Here is a 17,595-nt window from a genome sequence, read left to right on the forward strand (position 1 = left end):
GTGAGAGATACTGTATCAGACTTTACCGATCACATAGCGGCCGCCTCACCTAAACGATGGTCTCATCCGCACTGCAGTAATCGAAAGCACATAAAAAAATTAATCAGATTTAAAGGTTTGTAATAGTTGTTGACTGACCGTAAACAACTTTGTGAAAAAGTAGGTCATATGTACAAGGATTACACAATGCACATGTATGTGTAAACCACGATAAAGGATTGGTTAATAACCATTGTTATATTACCAAAACTACTGAAAAGTGTTGGATATTTTATTTGAGTGACTTGTCTCACAGTGGAAGTGTTTTTGTAAAGTGTTTTCAAATGACCTAAAAGCATTATGGGTTGGGATGATGTCACTAGAATACCACCAGATATTTGCATAATGTTATGCAGTATGTCAATAGAACACTTGTTTTTAGTCCAGGAAAAGTTGCAAATGTGGTCCAATTTATTTGAGTTTTTTTTATTTATTTATTTATTTTACCTTTATTTAACCAGGTAGGCAAGTTGAGAACAAGTTCTCATTTACAATTGCGACCTGGCCAAGATAAAGCAAAGCAGTTCGACAGATAAAACGACAGAGAGTTACACATGGAGTAAAACAAACATACAGTCAATAATACAGTATAAACAAGTCTATATACAATGTGAGCAAATGAGGTGAGAAGGGAGGTAAAGGCAAAAAGGCCATGGTGGCAAAGTAAATACAATATAGCAAGTAAAACACTGGAATGGTAGTTTTGCAATGGAAGAATGTGCAAAATAGAAATAAAAATAATGGGGTGCAAAGGAGCAAAATAAATAAATAAAATTAAATACAGTTGGGAAAGAGGTAGTTGTTTGGGCTAAATTATAGGTGGGCTATGTACAGGTGCAGTAATCTGTGAGCTGCTCTGACAGTTGGTGCTTAAAGCTAGGGAGGGAGATAAGTGTTTCCAGTTTCAGAGATTTTTGTAGTTCGTTCCAGTCATTGGCAGCAGAGGACTGGAAGGAGAGGCGGCCAAAGAAAGAATTGGTTCTGGGGGTGACTAGAGAGATATACCTGCTGGAGCGTGTGCCACAGGTGGGAGATGCTATGGTGACCAGCGAGCTGAGATAAGGGGGGACTTTGCCTAGCAGGGTCTTGTAGATGACATGGAGCCAGTGGGTTTGGCGACGAGTATGAAGCGAGGGCCAGCCAACGAGAGCGTACAGGTCGCAATGGTGGGTAGTATATGGGGCTTTGGTGACAAAACGGATTGCACTGTGATAGACTGCATCCAATTTGTTGAGTAGGGTATTGGAGGCTATTTTGTAAATGACATCGCCAAAGTCGAGGATTGGTAGGATGGTCAGTTTTACAAGGGTATGTTTGGCAGCATGAGTGAAGGATGCTTTGTTGCGAAATAGGAAGCCAATTCTAGATTTAACTTTGGATTGGAGATGTTTGATATGGGTCTGGAAGGAGAGTTTACAGTCTAACCAGACACCTAAGTATTTGTAGTTGTCCACGTATTCTAAGTCAGAGCCGTCCAGAGTAGTGATGTTGGACAGGCGGGTAGGTGCAGGTAGCGATCGGTTGAAGAGCATGCATTTAGTTTTACTTGTATTTAAGAGCAATTGGAGGCCACGGAAGGAGAGTTGTATGGCATTGAAGCTTGCCTGGAGGGTTGTTAACACAGTGTCCAAAGAAGGGCCGGAAGTATACAGAATGGTGTCGTCTGCGTAGAGGTGGATCAGAGACTCACCAGCAGCAAGAGCGACCTCATTGATGTATACAGAGAAGAGAGTCGGTCCAAGAATTGAACCCTGTGGCACCCCCATAGAGACTGCCAGAGGGTTAACTGCATTTCACCACTAGTCATGTTTCATTATTTATCCTTGATTAGAGGAGTACCGGAACGCCAATTCTAAATAAATAAAATACTTCCTAACAGCTTCTACCCCCAAGCCATAAGACTCTTGAGGGCTATTTTCTTATTCCTGTCTGGTGGTAATGGGGTTACCGTGGTAACACATCAGTGTTCATACCTTCCTGTGTGGTGGTAATGGGGTTACCGTGGTAACACATCAGTGTTCATACCTTCCTGTGTGGTGGTAATGGGGTTACCATGGTAACACATCAGAGTGTTTATACCTTCCTGTGTGGTGGTAATGGGGTTACCGTGGTAACACATCAGTGTTCATACCTTCCTGTGTGGTGGTAATGGGGTTACCATGGTAACACATCAGAGTGTTTATACCTTCCTGTGTGGTGGTAATGGGGTTACCATGGTAACACGTCAGAGTGTTCATACCTTCCTGTGTGGTGCTAATGGGGTTACCGTGGTAACACGTCATAGTGTTCATACCTTCCTGTCTGGTGGTAATGGGGTTACCGTGGTAACACATCAGAGTGTTTATACCTTCCTGTGTGGTGGTAATGGGGTTACCATGGTAACATAGGAGAGTGTTCATGCCTTCCTGTGTGCTGGTAATGTGGTTACCGTGGTAACATGTTAGAGTGGTCATACCTTCCTGTGTGGTGGTAATGGGGTTACCATGATAACATATGAGAGTGTTCATACCTTCCTGTGTGGTGGTAATGGGGTTACCATGGTAACATGTCAGAGTGGTCATACCTTCCTGTGTGGTGGTAATGGGGTTACCGTGGTAACATGTCAGCGTGGTCATACCTTCCTGTCTTGTGTCCCATGTACAACAGTAGTTCTCTGATCCTGGTCCAGAATACACAGGGTTTCTCCCTCCCATATTGACTGATACCTGATCCTGGTCGAGAATACACAGGGTTTCTCCCTCCTCCTATTGACTGATACCTGATCCTGGTCCAGAATACACAGGGTTTCTCCCTCTCCATGTTGACTGATCCTGGTGCAGAATATACAGGGTTTCTCCCTCCCATATTGACTGATCCTGATACAGAATATACAGGGTTTCTCATATACATGATGACTCCTTGCTGTCCCCAGTCTACCTGGCCATGCTGCTGCTCCAGTTTCAACTTCCACCTGACTGTGCTGCTGCTCTAGTTTCAACTGTTCTGCCTTATTATTATTCGACCATGCTGGTCATTTATGAACATTGAACATCTTGACCATGTTCTGTTATAATCTCCACCCGGCACAGCCAGAAGAGGACTGGCCACCCCACATAGCCTGGTTCCTCTCTAGGTTTCTTCCTAGGTATTGGCCTTTCTAGGGAGTTTTTCCTAGCCACCGTGCTTCTCCACCTGCATTGCTTGCTGTTTGGGGTTTTAGGCTGGGTTTCTGTACAGCACTTTGAGATATCAGCTGATGTACGAAGGGCTATATAAATAAATTTGATTTGATTTGATTTGATTCTCCCTCCCCATATTGACTGATCCTGGTGCAGAATACACTGGGTTTCTCCCTCCCATATTGACTGATACCTGATCCTGGTCCAGAATACACAGGGTTTCTCCCTCCCATATTGACTGATCCTGGTCCAGAATACACAGGGTTTCTCCCTCCCATATTGACTGATCCTGGTACAGAATATACAGGGTTTCTCCCTCCCAATATTGACTGATACCTGATCCTGGTCCAGAATACACAGGGTTTCTCCCTCCCCATATTGACTGATACCTGATCCTGGTCCAGAATACACAGGGTTTCTCCCTCCCCATATTGACTGATCCTGGTCCAGAATACACTGAGTTTCTCCCTCCCATATTGACTGATACCTGATCCTGGTCCAGAATACACAGGGTTTCTCCCTCCACATATTGACTGATACCTGATCCTGGTCCAGAATACACAGGGTTTCTCCCTCCTCATATTGACTGATACCTGATCCAGAGCCAGGTCTCTCTCCATTCAGAGACATCAGTATCACGCCTGTCTGTCAGAGTGCCAGGTCTCTCTCCATTCAGAGACATCCGTATCTGTCTGTCAGAGTGCCAGGTCTCTCTCCATTCAGACATCAGTATCAAGCCTGTCTGTCAGAGTGCCAGGTCTCTCTCCATTCAGACATCAGTATCAAGCCTGTCTGTCAGAGTGCCAGGTCTCTGTCCAATCAGAGACATCAGTATCAAGCCTGTGTCAGAGTGCCAGGTCTCTGTCCATTCAGAGACATCAGTATCAAGCCTGTCTGTCAGAGTGCCAGGTCTCTGTCCATTCAGAGACATCAGTATCTGTCTGTCAGAGTGCCAGGTCTCTGTCCATTCAGAGACATCAGTATCAAACCCATCTGTCAGTCTGGACTCCATCACATCATCATGCTAGTCTCCATGTGCTGGCTCCATACATGTTTCTGGGAACAAATAGTGACTGTTTTTTTTAAAACCAATGACAGTTAGTATAGGTAATATCTGAAACACAAACATGTTGAAGTTTGAACAAATTAGACTAAACCTACCTAATTCCTAATTCTGTTCTCCCCATCGACAACCGTTGGTGAGCAGGCAAGAGGTAAGGGTTGGAGGTGAGGTCTTTGCCAGAGCCCCATTGATGGGCATTGGCAGTGTAGATCAGCTCTTGGCCCATTCATCAAAGATACTGGTTGGTCACACCCATGACATTATCAGTAGTGGTTATGATAGGCCTGCTGGAACCAACCCGATCGCTGAGGTCACCTTTCACTTATCAGTAGTGGTTAATGTCAGAACCTCATGCAGGAAGTAATGGTCCTAGCTCCAGAACCTCATGTAGGAAGTAATGGTCCTAGCTCCAGAACCCCATGCAGGAAGTAATGGTCCTAGTTCCAGAACCTCATGCAGGAAGTAATGGTCCTAGCTCCAGAACCTCATGCAGGAAGTAATGGGCCTAGCTCCAGAACCTCATGTAGGAAGTAATGGTCCTAGCTCCAGAACCTCATGCAGGAAGTAATGGTCCTAGTTCCAGAACCTCATGTAGGAAGTAATGGTCCTAGTTCAAGAAGCCCATGCAGGAAGTAATGGTCCTAGCTCCAGAACCCCTTGCAGGAAGTAATGGTCTTAGTTCCAGAACCCCATGCAGGAAGCAATGGTCCTAGTTCCAGAACCCCATGCAGGAAGCAATGGTCCTAGTTCCAGAACCCCATGCAGGAAGCAATGGTCCTAGTTCCAGAACCCCATGCAGGAAGCAATGGTCCTAGTTCCAGAACCCCATGCAGGAAGCAATGGTCCTAGTTCCAGAACCCCATGCAGGAAGCAATGGTCCTAGTTCCAGAACCTCATGCAGGAAGTAAAGGTCCTAGCTCCAGAACCTCATGCAGGAAGTAAAGGTCCTAGCTCCAGAACCTCATGCAGGAAGTAAAGGTCCTAGCTCCAGAACCCCATGCAGGGGATGTGTGCAGCCAGGAGACTGTATGCATGCCATCTGGGTTTCTAATTAACATGATCATTATTTGAAACATACAGCTTATTTTAGCCTATTTTTTTTTTATCTAAAAGCTCTCAAAAAAAGACAACCCACCTCTCATCAATAAAACTAAAGCAAAAAAAAACGATTTAAAATAAATTCATACATTTCTACACAATTTATTTCATGGTCATTCAAGCCATTTCATGTCTGTCTTTGCTTGTAACAAACATTTTATTGCACTGTAAGTAATTTGCGATCCAAGTTACGAACTTTGAAATGCACAAACTGTCACTAATGTTCACTACCGTAGCCAGGTGTAGAGGTGCTAACTGAGGATGGTGTGTTGCAGTTAGCCATCTACCAATAAAGGGCCCTTTCCCGTAGTAGACCATCAAAGCTAAGTATAATCTCTTTAATTACCAATCGAGACAAGGCAGGCTGCTACAGACAAGACAACATTTACGTGAAAGGAAAACAGGGACACCAACTGACAGAGTTGCAGAACTACATCCATTTGCCTTCTGTTGAGCAACTCTTTATGCTGAGTGGAATCACCAATTAGTAGTTTTGACGATTGATCAAACGGGAAATGTACTAGCATCCGACTGTTGTCATGGAAACAGTTGACCAAATCCAAGCAGGTGATTATTTGTATTTCTTTTTATTTAACCTTTATTTCACTAAGCAAGTCAGTTAAGAAACAAATTCTTATTTACAATGACGGCTTGCCTCAGCCAAAACCGGACAACACTGGGTTTGGCCCGGGACTCCCAATCACAGCCGTATGTGATTTAGCCTGAATTCGAACCAGGGACTGTAGTGACGCCTCTTGCACTGAGATGCAGTGTCTTAGACCGCTGCGCCACTCGGGAGCCCAGATTAACAGAGGTGTCTTCCCAAATGGCACCCTATTCCCTACGTAGTGCACTACTTTTCACCAGAGCCCTATGAGCCCTGGTCAAAAGTAGTGCACTACATAGGGAATACAGGGTGACCTTTGGAAACTAATATGAGACCAGAAAAACATGAAAGGACCATCTGGTCGCCATAGATACCCAGTTATTGACACAACCACCTGTCAGACATTTAGTTCATCCACAGCTCATAGCAAAGAGATGAGATCATTCAACCTTAACGCCCCTCCAGGATAATGTAATAATTTGGGGGGGCAAAGGACCACAGGACATAGGAGTCCATCTGGGATTGGGCCTTGTCTTTGGCTCTGGGAGCCCATGACTCAGGAGTAGAGGTGGAGGCCATTTTGGGGGATGGGACAGCGTGTCAACGGGAGGGGGGGTTCTGGAGCAATGCCCATCAATGTTGTTGGTTGTGTAAAACAAAGTGTACAGAAGAAGTGTAGTCTCTATGCTTGACAGTAACATTCAGTGTGTTGTCCAGAAGTGTAGTGTCTATGCTTGATAGTAATATTCAGTGTGTTGTCCAGAAGTGTAGTCTCTATGCTTGATAGTAATATTCAGTGTGTTATACAGAAGTGTAGTGTCTATGCTTGACAGTAATAGCCAGTGTGTTATACAGAAGTGTAGTGTCTATGCTTGGCAGTAATATTCAGTGTTTTGTCCAGAAGTGTAGTCTCTATGCTTGATAGTAATATTCAGTGTGTTGTCCAGAAGTGTAGTGTCTATGCTTGACAGTAATAGCCAGTGTGTTGTACAGAAGTGTAGTGTCTATGCTTGACAGTAATATTCAGTGTGTTGTCCAGAAGTGTAGTCTCTATGCTTGACAGTAATAGCCAGTGTGTTGTACAGAAGTGTAGTGTCTATGCTTGACAGTAATATTCAGTGTGTTGTCCAGAAGTGTAGTCTCTATGCTTGACAGTAATAGCCAGTGTGTTGTACAGAAGTGTAGTGTCTATGCTTGACAGTAATATTCAGTGTGTTGTCCAGAAGTGTAGTCTCTATGCTTGACAGTAATATTCAGTGTGTTATACAGAAGTGTAGTATCTATGCTTGACAGTAATAGCCAGTGTGTTGTACAGAAGTGTAGTGTCTATGCTTGACAGTAATAGCCAGTGTGTTGTACAGAAGTGTAGTGTCTATGCTTGATAGTAATATTCAGTGTGTTGTCCAGAAGTGTAGTGTCTATGCTTGATAGTAATATTCAGTGTGTTATACAGAAGTGTAGTGTCTATGCTTGACAGTAATAGCCAGTGTGTTGTACAGAAGTGTAGTGTCTATGCTTGACAGTAATATTCAGTGTGTTGTCCAGAAGTGTAGTGTCTATGCTTGACAGTAATATTCAGTGTGTTGTACAGAAGTGTAGTCTCTATGCTTGACAGTAATATTCAGTGTGTGGTACAGAAGTGTTTTTTCCCAGAATGTACAGAATGTTGTCCCAGTCCTCTTTAACGGCTGTCCGAAGTTGCTGGATACTGGAAGACGCTGTCATACACGTCGATCCAGAGCATCCCAAACATGTTCAATGGGTGACATGTCTGGTGGGCATGCAGGCCATGGAAGAACTGGGACATTTTCAGCATCCAGGAACTGTGTCCAGATCCTTCCTGTCCTTGTAGACTTCCTGTCCTTGTTGTGTCTCTGTACCGGTAGACTTCCTGTCCTTGTTGTGTCTCTGCCTTCTCTGTCCCGGTAGACTTCCTGTCCTTGTTGTGTCCCTGCCTTCTCTGTACCGGTAGACTTCCTGTCGTTGTGTCTCTGTACCGGTAGACTTCCTGTCATTGTTGTGTCCCTGCCTTCTCTGTACCGGTAGACTTCCTGTCCTTGTTGTGTCCCTGCCTTCTCTGTCCCGGTAGACTTCCTGTCATTGTTGTGTCTCTGTCCCGGTAGACTTCCTGTCATTGTTGTAAGGCTTGTGAACATTGGAGAGCAAAACTACCTGTAGCTTCCTTCATGTAAAGACATACAAATGGAATCATGAGTTCATGAGACTCTGGGTAACTAGATTAAAAAAATTATACTATTTTAAGTTAAAAGACTTTGCAGATATAGTTAATATTGACTAATTTGCCTTGTAACATGTCCCTGTTGTGTCTGCACTCTCAAATAAAATGTTATTTGTCACATGCGCCAAATACAACAGGTATTAGGTGTGCTTACCCAAGGATCGTACCCTTTTTAGATTCAATTTTTGCCTAAAATGACATACCCAAATCTAACTGTAGCTCAGGACCTGAAGCAAGGGCAGTGTGGAGTGCGATTGAGATCACGTCATCCGTGTGGATCTGTTGTGGCGGTATGCGAATTGGAGTGGGTCTCGGGTTTCCGGCATGATGGTGTTGATGTGAGCCATGATCATGTGAAATTAGACATTAAAATACATGGCATCTATGCACTTACATAGCGAATGGAGGACGCTTTTCCCGTGGTTCAATTTCATGCCAGCCAGGTAGACAATGCTCCTGTTATAAAGAGAAGCAATGTGCTTAATATTAGGAAAGTTGAGAAATAAATATAGTAGGCGTAGCCTATAGAAAGCGGATGGGATCCTCCTCTTTTTAGTAGAGGCCATCACTCTGTTCTCACGCAATTGCATAGCCTATGAAAATGTTGCGCAACATGAACTTTAATGTTTGATTAGATTTTCCACAACATTTGCATTGATGTCAGAGAGATTAGAGACAGAATGCTGAGTACCACCGTTAGCAAGTTTGGTAGGCTACTAATGACCATCAGCTAAACGGTCACGTTGAACTTGACAGACGTTGTGGAGGTAATTTGGTCACCGTAACAGCCCTATAACCCACCGGTTGGAAGTTCACTGAGGCATTGCAACGACGAGGTGAAATGATAATGGGAGCAGCAACTAGCTGGTTTTCCCACCACCAAAGACCTCCTTCAAGACGATTGGACAAGAGATCCTCATGAATCTGGTTGAGTGAACGCCAAGAGTGTGGAAAACAGTAAAAGCAAATGGAGGCTCCTTTGAAGAATCTAAAATATATTTTCATGTTGTTAAACACTTTTTGTTTACTATATGATTTCATGTGTTATTTTATATAGTTGTGATGTCTTCACTATTATTCTACAACATAGAAAATAGTAAAACTAAAGAAAACGCAACCTCTGACCAGAACTGTAGACTTGGGGTATAATATTCTGCCCACATGAATTCATTTATATAGGCCATAAAAATATTAGTCATATATGATTTAATGAAAAATCATTAAAACATACACATTTAATAACAGAATCATAAACACAATCATTCAATGCTTCCCCGGCGCACCACAGCTTCCCCTTCCCCGGCGCGCCACAGCTTCCCCGGCGCTCCACAGCTTCCCCGGCGCTCCACAGCTCCCCGGGAAAATCTGTGTATTTTAGCCTCACACAGACGAAAGAGTAGCGGAGGAAGGAGTTCGCTGCAGTGTTCGCTGTAAAATGTTATGCGCTGTGGGAGTGCTTTGGTTCTGGGGTTATGTTCTGTGAATCGTGTTCTCTCCTTGTGCCTCAGTCTCTGCCCTCTCTGTGTCCATGTATGCCTGGACAGACCTCCACAGGGCTTGGATGTTCCCCTCTCCGAACCCTGACGCACCTCTCCTCTCGATTAGCTCCAGGAAGAAGGTGTCCTCTGAGAAGATGGGCTTGGTGAACACCTGGAGCAGGTATCTGTTTAGGAGGGAATGAGAAGATGGGTGAACGCCTGGAGCAGGTATCTGTTTAGGAGGGAATGAGAAGATGGGTGAACGCCTGGAGCAGGTATCTGTTTAAGAGGGAATGGGAACATGGGCTGGGTGAACGCCTGGAGCAAGTATCTGTTTAGAGGGAATGAGAAGATGGGCTTGGTGAACGCCTGGAGCAGGTATCTGTTTAGAGGGAATGAGAAGATGGGCTGGGTGAACGCCCGGAGCAGGTATCTGGGAATGAGAAGATGGGCTTGGTGAACGCCCGGAGCAGGTATCTGGGAATGAGAAGATGGGCTTGGTGAACGCCTGGAGCAGGTATCTGGGAATGAGAAGATGGGTTGGGTGAACGCCTGGAGCAGGTATCTGTTTAGAGGGAATGAGAAGATGGGCTGGGTGAACGCCTGGAGCAGGTATCTGTTCAGAGGGAATGAGAAGAGAGGAAAACATAGGTTAGATATATTGGGTAGCTTCGACCTCAGTCAGTCAGTAAAAGGACACTGGGTGTCTCACTTCCTTGAAGGTGGTTTCTGATCATCATTAGAAAACATTTACACTCTGACCTCTACACTCTGACCTCTACACTCTGTGTTGTGATGAAGCAGAGCAGTAGACATACTGCGGTCTCATCAGAGCTGAAATAAAGTACTGTATTGAAAACCCACGACAGCCTTTAAGGAACACTAGCATTTGATACCTACAGGCTAATGAATCTGGTACCTTTTCTTCTGCGTGTCCGTAGTCTGACAGGAAGGGTCAGTCTGGACCTGGCGCAGGTCTGTGTCCAGGAGGATGCTGTGCTGAGACAGCATCTGGGGGTCGTAACCTGCGTCCTCCATCTCCTGCTGCTTACCCACCTGCCACAGGACAAGACACGGGGGTCAACGAGCACAGTGGTAGTAGACGTAATGTTCGACTTCCTGCTAAAGGAGAGACACGGGGGTCAAAGAGCACAGTGGTAGTAGACGTAACGTTCGACTTCCTGCTATAGGACAGACACGGGGGTCAACGAGCACAGTGGTAGTAGACGTAATGTTCGACTTCCTGCCACAGGACAGACACGGGGGTCAACGAGCACAGTGGTAGTAGACGTAATGTTTGACTTCCTGCTAAAGGAGAGACACGGGGGTCAACGAGCACAGTGGTAGTAGACGTAATGTTCGACTTCCTGCTAAAGGAGAGACACGGGGGTCAACGAGCACAGTGGTAGTAGACGTAATTTTCGACTTCCTGCTATAGGACAGACACGGGGGTCAAAGAGCACAGTGGTAGTAGATATAACGTTCAACTTCCTGCCACAGGACAGACACAGGGGTCAACGGGCACAGTGGTAGTAGACGTAATGTTCGACTTCCTGCTAAAGGAGAGACACGGGGGTCAACGAGCACAGTGGTAGTAGACGTAATGTTCGACTTCCTGCTAAAGGAGAGACACGGGGGTCAACGAGCACAGTGGTAGTAGACGTAATGTTAGACTTCCTGCCACAGGACAGACACAGGGGTCAACGAGCACAGTGGTAGTAGACGTAATGTTCGACTTCCTGCTAAAGGAGAGACACGGGGGTCAACGAGCACAGTGGTAGTAGACGTAATGTTCGACTTCCTGCTATAGGACAGTCACGGGGGTCAAAAAGCACAGTGGTAGTAGATATAACGTTCAACTTCCTGCCACAGGACAGACACAGGGGTCAACGGGCACAGTGGTAGTAGACGTAACGTTCAACATCCTGCCTGACTAGATACGCAGGCGTTTCATTAACAAATGGTTGCGTGCCACGTCATCCGTTGTGCAGTCGGGCGTCAGACGACTGAACAACGTCAGACATGCGTGAGAGACGGACATGAGTGAAGGAGATTGTAGATTATGAAAAGTGCTATGAAAAGTTAAATAAATGTATAATTATTAGGTGCAATCAATATGGTAGTAGCTCCACCCTGCTCTCTGATAGGCTAAGTGGAAGTTTCACCACATTGCTTATACCAAGCAAATCCTCTAGGTCTTTCCATTTGGGATGAGCCATTGGGTGCCATGGTGACTGAATGAGACAAACCTCCGTGTAGTAGGCAGGAGGAGGAGAGAAGAAGTGGACTCCTGCCTGGCCCATGGTCTGTGCTGTGGACACTATGTCCTGTGTGTACAATCCAATGTGCTGGATCCCTGGGCCTCCGTGCTGCTCCAGAAAGGTGTCCACCTGGTTCCTGCCTGAAACAGACACCATTCAGACCGAGATAGACACCATTCAGGTCTCGGCAGGTGGTAATTCATTAGAATGAAAATTGGTCATGGGTAAATGCATTGGCTCTTTCTCTCAATCCATCTATTCCTCACATCGTCTCTCCTAACTAGAGGTTGACACCGGAAACAGGACACCGGCAGGATGTTACCGGTCCCACCCGGTTCTGGCAGGAATGGGAGTGAGGTTCTTGAGTCCATCTCGGGACAGGATCAACAGTCTATACAAATAGCTATAAACTGAGTTTTTAGGTGCAGAGTTATGACATGTGTGGAGCATTTCTTCAAAACAACAACAGTGTAGCAATTTGAGTAAAGAAATTAAATAAAAGGTCATTTTCCCCTTGGCTCACTCTCGCGTCAGTCATTAGGTTACTTCAGATGCTAACCGACATTACCAGGATAAATGATGAAGTCTTCAATGGAGGAATAACAATGTCTTGTTGCAGCCAAGGTCCCATCACTAACATCACAGCCAAGGACCCATCACTAACATCACAGCCAAGGACCCATCACAGCCAAGGACCCATCACTAACATCACAGCCAAGGACCCATCACTAACATCACAGCCAAGGACCCATCACTAACATCACAGCCAAGGACCCATCACAGCCAAGGACCCATCACAGCCAAGGACCCATCACTAACATCACAGCCAAGGACCCATCACAGCCAAGGACCCATCACTAACATCACAGCCAAGGACCCATCACAGCCAAGGACCCATCACTAACATCACAGCCAAGGACCCATCACTAACATTACAGCCAAGGACCCATCACTAACATCACAGCCAATGACCCATCACTAACATCACAGCCAAGGACCCATCACTAACATCACAGCCAAGGACCCATCACTAACATCACAGCCAAGGACCCATCACAGCCAAGGTCCCATCACTAACATCACAGCCAAGGACCCATCACTAACATTACAGCCAAGGACCCATCACTAACATCACAGCCAAGGACCCATCACTAACATCACAGCCAAGGACCCATCACTAACATCACAGCCAAGGACCCATCACTAACATCACAGCCAAGGACCCATCACTAACATCACAGCCAAGGACCCATCACTAACATCACAGCCAAGGACCCATCACAGCCAAGGACCCATCACTAACATCACAGCCAAGGACCCATCACAGCCAAGGACCCATCACTAACATCACAGCCAAGGACCCATCACTAACATTACAGCCAAGGACCCATCACAGCCAAGGACCCATCACTAACATCACAGCCAAGGACCCATCACAGCCAAGGACCCATCACTAACATCACAGCCAAGGACCCATCACTAACATTACAGCCAAGGACCCATCACTAACATCACAGCCAAGGACCCATCACTAACATCACAGCCAAGGACCCATCACTAACATCACAGCCAAGGACCCATCACTAACATCACAGCCAAGGACCCATCACTAACATCACAGCCAAGGACCGTTCACAGCCAAGGACCCATCACTAACATTACAGCCAAGGTCCCATCACTAACATCACAGCCAAGGACCCATCACAGCCAAGGACCCATCACAGCCAAGGACCCCATCACTAACATTACAGCCAAGGACCCATCACAGCCAAGGACCCATCACAGCCAAGGACCCATCACTAACATCACAGCCAAGGACCCATCACTAACATCACAGCCAAGGACCCATCACTAACATCACAGCCAAGGACCCATCACTAACATCACAGCCAAGGACCCATCACTAACATCACAGCCAAGGACCCATCACTAACATCACAGCCAAGGACCCATCACTAACATCACAGCCAAGGACCCATCACTAACATCACAGCCAAGGACCCATCACTAACATCACAGCCAAGGACCCATCACTAACATCACAGCCAAGGACCCATCACTAACATCACAGCCAAGGACCGTTCACAGCCAAGGACCCATCACTAACATTACAGCCAAGGTCCCATCACTAACATCACAGCCAAGGACCCATCACTAACATCACAGCCAAGGACCGTTCACAGCCAAGGACCCATCACTAACATTACAGCCAAGGTCCCATCACTAACATCACAGCCAAGGACCCATCACTAACATCACAGCCAAGGACCCATCACAGCCAAGGACCCATCACTAACATCACAGCCAAGGACCCATCACTAACATCACAGCCAAGGACCCATCACTAACATCACAGCCAAGGACCCATCACTAACATCACAGCCAAGGACCGTTCACAGCCAAGGACCCATCACTAACATTACAGCCAAGGTCCCATCACTAACATCACAGCCAAGGACCCATCACTAACATCACAGCCAAGGACCGTTCACAGCCAAGGACCCATCACTAACATTACAGCCAAGGTCCCATCACTAACATCACAGCCAAGGACCCATCACTAACATCACAGCCAAGGACCCATCACAGCCAAGGACCCATCACTAACATCACAGCCAAGGACCCATCACAGCCAAGGACCCATCACTAACATCACAGCCAAGGACCCATCACTAACATCACAGCCAAGGACCCATCACTAACATCACAGCCAAGGACCCATCACTAACATCACAGCCAAGGACCCATCACTAACATCACAGCCAAGGACCCATCACTAACATCACAGCCAAGGACCCATCACTAACATCACAGCCAAGGACCCATCACTAACATCACAGCCAAGGACCCATCACTAACATCACAGCCAAGGACCCATCACTAACATCACAGCCAAGGACCCATCACTAACATCACAGCCAAGGACCCATCACTAACATCACAGCCAAGGAAAGAACAATGTTTAAGCTAAATTTGATTGGTTTCTTTGTTGTCAAAGACAACTCCGAGTACACGACTTGTAAAAAAAAAAAAAAGTTTAAGTGCTGAGGTTTAATCAAATAGTCTACCAACAGGAGAGCTGGCCAAGCAGCCTAGCTAAACCCCCAACAACTTTACCATGAAGCCCAAGCAGCCTGAAGCAGCCTAGCTAAACCCCCAACAACTTTACCATGAAGCCCAAGCAGCCTGAAGCAGCATAGCTAAACCCCCAACAACTTTACCATCAAGCCCAAGCAGCCTGAAGCAGCATAGCTAATCCCCCCAACAACTTTACCATTAAGCCCAAGCAGCCTGAAGCAGCCTAGCTAAACCCCCAACAACTTTACCATCAAGCCCAAGCAGCCTGAAGCAGCATAGCTAAACCCCCAACAACTTTACCATCAAGCCCAAGCAGCCTGAAGCAGCATAGCTAAACCCCCAACAACTTTACCATCAAGCCCAGATGAAACAAAAATAGATTGACTTGTGCTGTGCTGCCACTTTAGGGGTTCTTGTATTTATTTAGGTTGACGTTGTAAATGTTAATCTGTTGAAAAACATGCGCAGTGCTCAGATGTAGGCTACAGATTCACACTAGTAGTGAACAGACCATCCTGCAGGGGGTGCTGTCCTCATCCATCTATTTAAGTCATTTAGAATAGATTCTCATCCAGAGAGACTTAGAACTAGTCAGAACATTTAACTAAAATTAGGCAATACAACCACATATTGAATTTAACTCCATTTTCATTCCCATGTCAACCTCTACTCCTAACCTCCTCAAATCCAATTAAATATGGAGGGACCTTTGACCTTCCAAAATAGGTGAGAAAGAGGAGAAGAGAGGATTTGAGGAAGCACGGAAAAACAACATTTTAAGAAATGAGCGGTCTAACGCTCTGAAAGTGATGACCTTGGTCAGGCAGCGACTCTGCAATGACAAACTTGCAGTCCGGTTGTTTGTCAACTGTGAAGGGAAGCTTGATTCCGGTTTGGCTGCATTTCCAGTACTCCATGGCTGTGAGACGCAGTCCAATGCCCTCCGTGTTCAGAACATAGCCCTCATCCACATCCTCATTACTAAGGGAAACAGACAGAATCCATTTATTTATTGTCCCAGGTGAAACATTTGTAAAAAGATGGGGAAAAAAACCCACACTTACAGAAAGAGCATCTATTAGTCTTCATTGTTAATCCCATAGACATGCTATTTAATCAGTATTAAAAATGCCTAATTATAGGGTTTATCCTTATAGCGTAGCCTGGGTACCAAACCCAGTTTGTGCTATCATTCCACATGTGTGGCTTATGACAGAGTGGCGTGACAGCACTAACAGGTCTGGTGTCCAACCCAAACAAAAAAATGTTCTATACTCACAATAAACTTTCATTCAAATCACATGATCAGTAATCATCATCTAACAATTCATTATTTTCAAATTGCAGAATCATTACATAAAAATGTTAAAAAGCCACTTAACCTGTCAATGAAGAACCTCTGAAAGCCAAAGTGCCTCTCATACCAGCTCATCACTTGCGGTGTGCACCGTCTCGGACAAGCATAGGTGATGTGATCAAAATGAGTGACTGGACAAGACTCCGTACTCTTAGACACCGGTGTGCCGTTTTCCGTCACGTTTTCAACCTCCTGAAACCCGGGTAAGAAACTCCCCTTGTATTTACTCGTGTCAATGAGCGTGTGGTTGACATTTCCCACGATTGATTTGACGACTGAATAGGTGACAATCCCTTTCTCGTCACACACCTCTGTCGGAGGCACCAAGAAATCGCAGCCAAGGTTGCGAAGGGACTTGAATGACCTTTCCACGTTTTCTACTTCGAAACAGACGTTAGACGCGGTATCGACGGAATAGTGTGGGTTGACATCGTAGAGACATTTCGGATCCTTGTCGTTCTTTATCCCGGTTTGAATGTTGTTCGTCCATCCCGGTTCCGATTCTGAAGGAGAAATCCCTCTCTTGCTCGATAGTGTTACTCCATTCAATGGTCTTTCATTGACGACGAAAACTGCCGCTCCTTTCCTGAAAGCCAACTGTTTTGACTTCTCCGTCAACCTCGCAACAAATAAATTAAACTTAAATTTAGAAACAAGTTCATACGCTATTTTATCCACGTTTGTAACGTGAAGTGAAATGTGGTGCAACCGGCTCAAGGAGGCTGCCATCTTGTTATGATGGTAGGCTGGCGCGTGTGTGTCACCGAAAAGAAAAATACTTTATATATTATCCAGTTTGACAATTAGGGCTGATACATTGCTAAATATAAATTACCCAAGCCCCCCGCTTAAATAAAAAGAACCAATCAATGTGTGTCTGACTGGGCCAGGCGAGTGTCACTGCCGTTGGGCATTACATCTGTCAGTCTCTCTCCCAGCCAATGACATTTGGTCCAGTCCGTTCGAACGTCCCCTGGGCCCCCCAGCTTCCCATCTCTATTTCGTGGTGACATCTGGATGTATACATCTGGATGTATATAAAAAATTACTAATTATTCAAACGTTGAACTCCTTGTTATGCATGAATAGTTATGATAACTGACTAGTTAGTACTTAGCATTAACAAACTGGAGACGAACCACCAATGTAGACCATTTGTCTTGCGCAAGGATTTAATGACGGAAACAAAACCTACGAAAAAAAAATTGGTTGTGTAC

General features: G+C 45.5%; 1 protein-coding gene across 1 annotated transcript; it reads right to left on the reverse strand.

Moving 5' to 3' along the window:
- Window positions 1-9,393: 9,393 nt before the first annotated feature.
- On the reverse strand, window positions 9,394-17,195 carry LOC109885144 (4-hydroxyphenylpyruvate dioxygenase-like protein). Its single transcript, XM_031821046.1, has 5 exons — window positions 16,404-17,195; window positions 15,836-16,002; window positions 11,932-12,083; window positions 10,602-10,738; window positions 9,394-9,867 (listed from the first exon to the last, which is right to left on the reverse strand). Exons 1-5 carry the CDS (start codon window positions 17,105-17,107, stop codon window positions 9,675-9,677), a joined length of 1,353 nt encoding a protein of 450 aa, XP_031676906.1. The 5' UTR covers window positions 17,108-17,195; the 3' UTR covers window positions 9,394-9,674.
- Between the last annotated feature and the right edge of the window lie 400 nt (window positions 17,196-17,595).

This window comes from Oncorhynchus kisutch, unplaced genomic scaffold (genome assembly GCF_002021735.2).
Source record: "Oncorhynchus kisutch isolate 150728-3 unplaced genomic scaffold, Okis_V2 scaffold3820, whole genome shotgun sequence".
Lineage (NCBI taxonomy): Eukaryota > Metazoa > Chordata > Actinopteri > Salmoniformes > Salmonidae > Oncorhynchus > Oncorhynchus kisutch.

Coding starts and splice junctions, on each gene's coding strand:
- LOC109885144 (XM_031821046.1), bottom strand. CDS start 17,107: ATGGCAGCCTCCTTGAGCCGGTTGCACCACATTTCACTTCACGTTACA. Junction 10,739..11,931: donor CTCCTGCCTACTACACGGAG/GTTTGTCTCATT, acceptor GTCCTGTGGCAG/GTGGGTAAGCAGCAGGAGAT. Junction 9,868..10,601: donor ACGGACACGCAGAAGAAAAG/GTACCAGATTCA, acceptor CCTCCTAAACAG/ATACCTGCTCCAGGTGTTCA.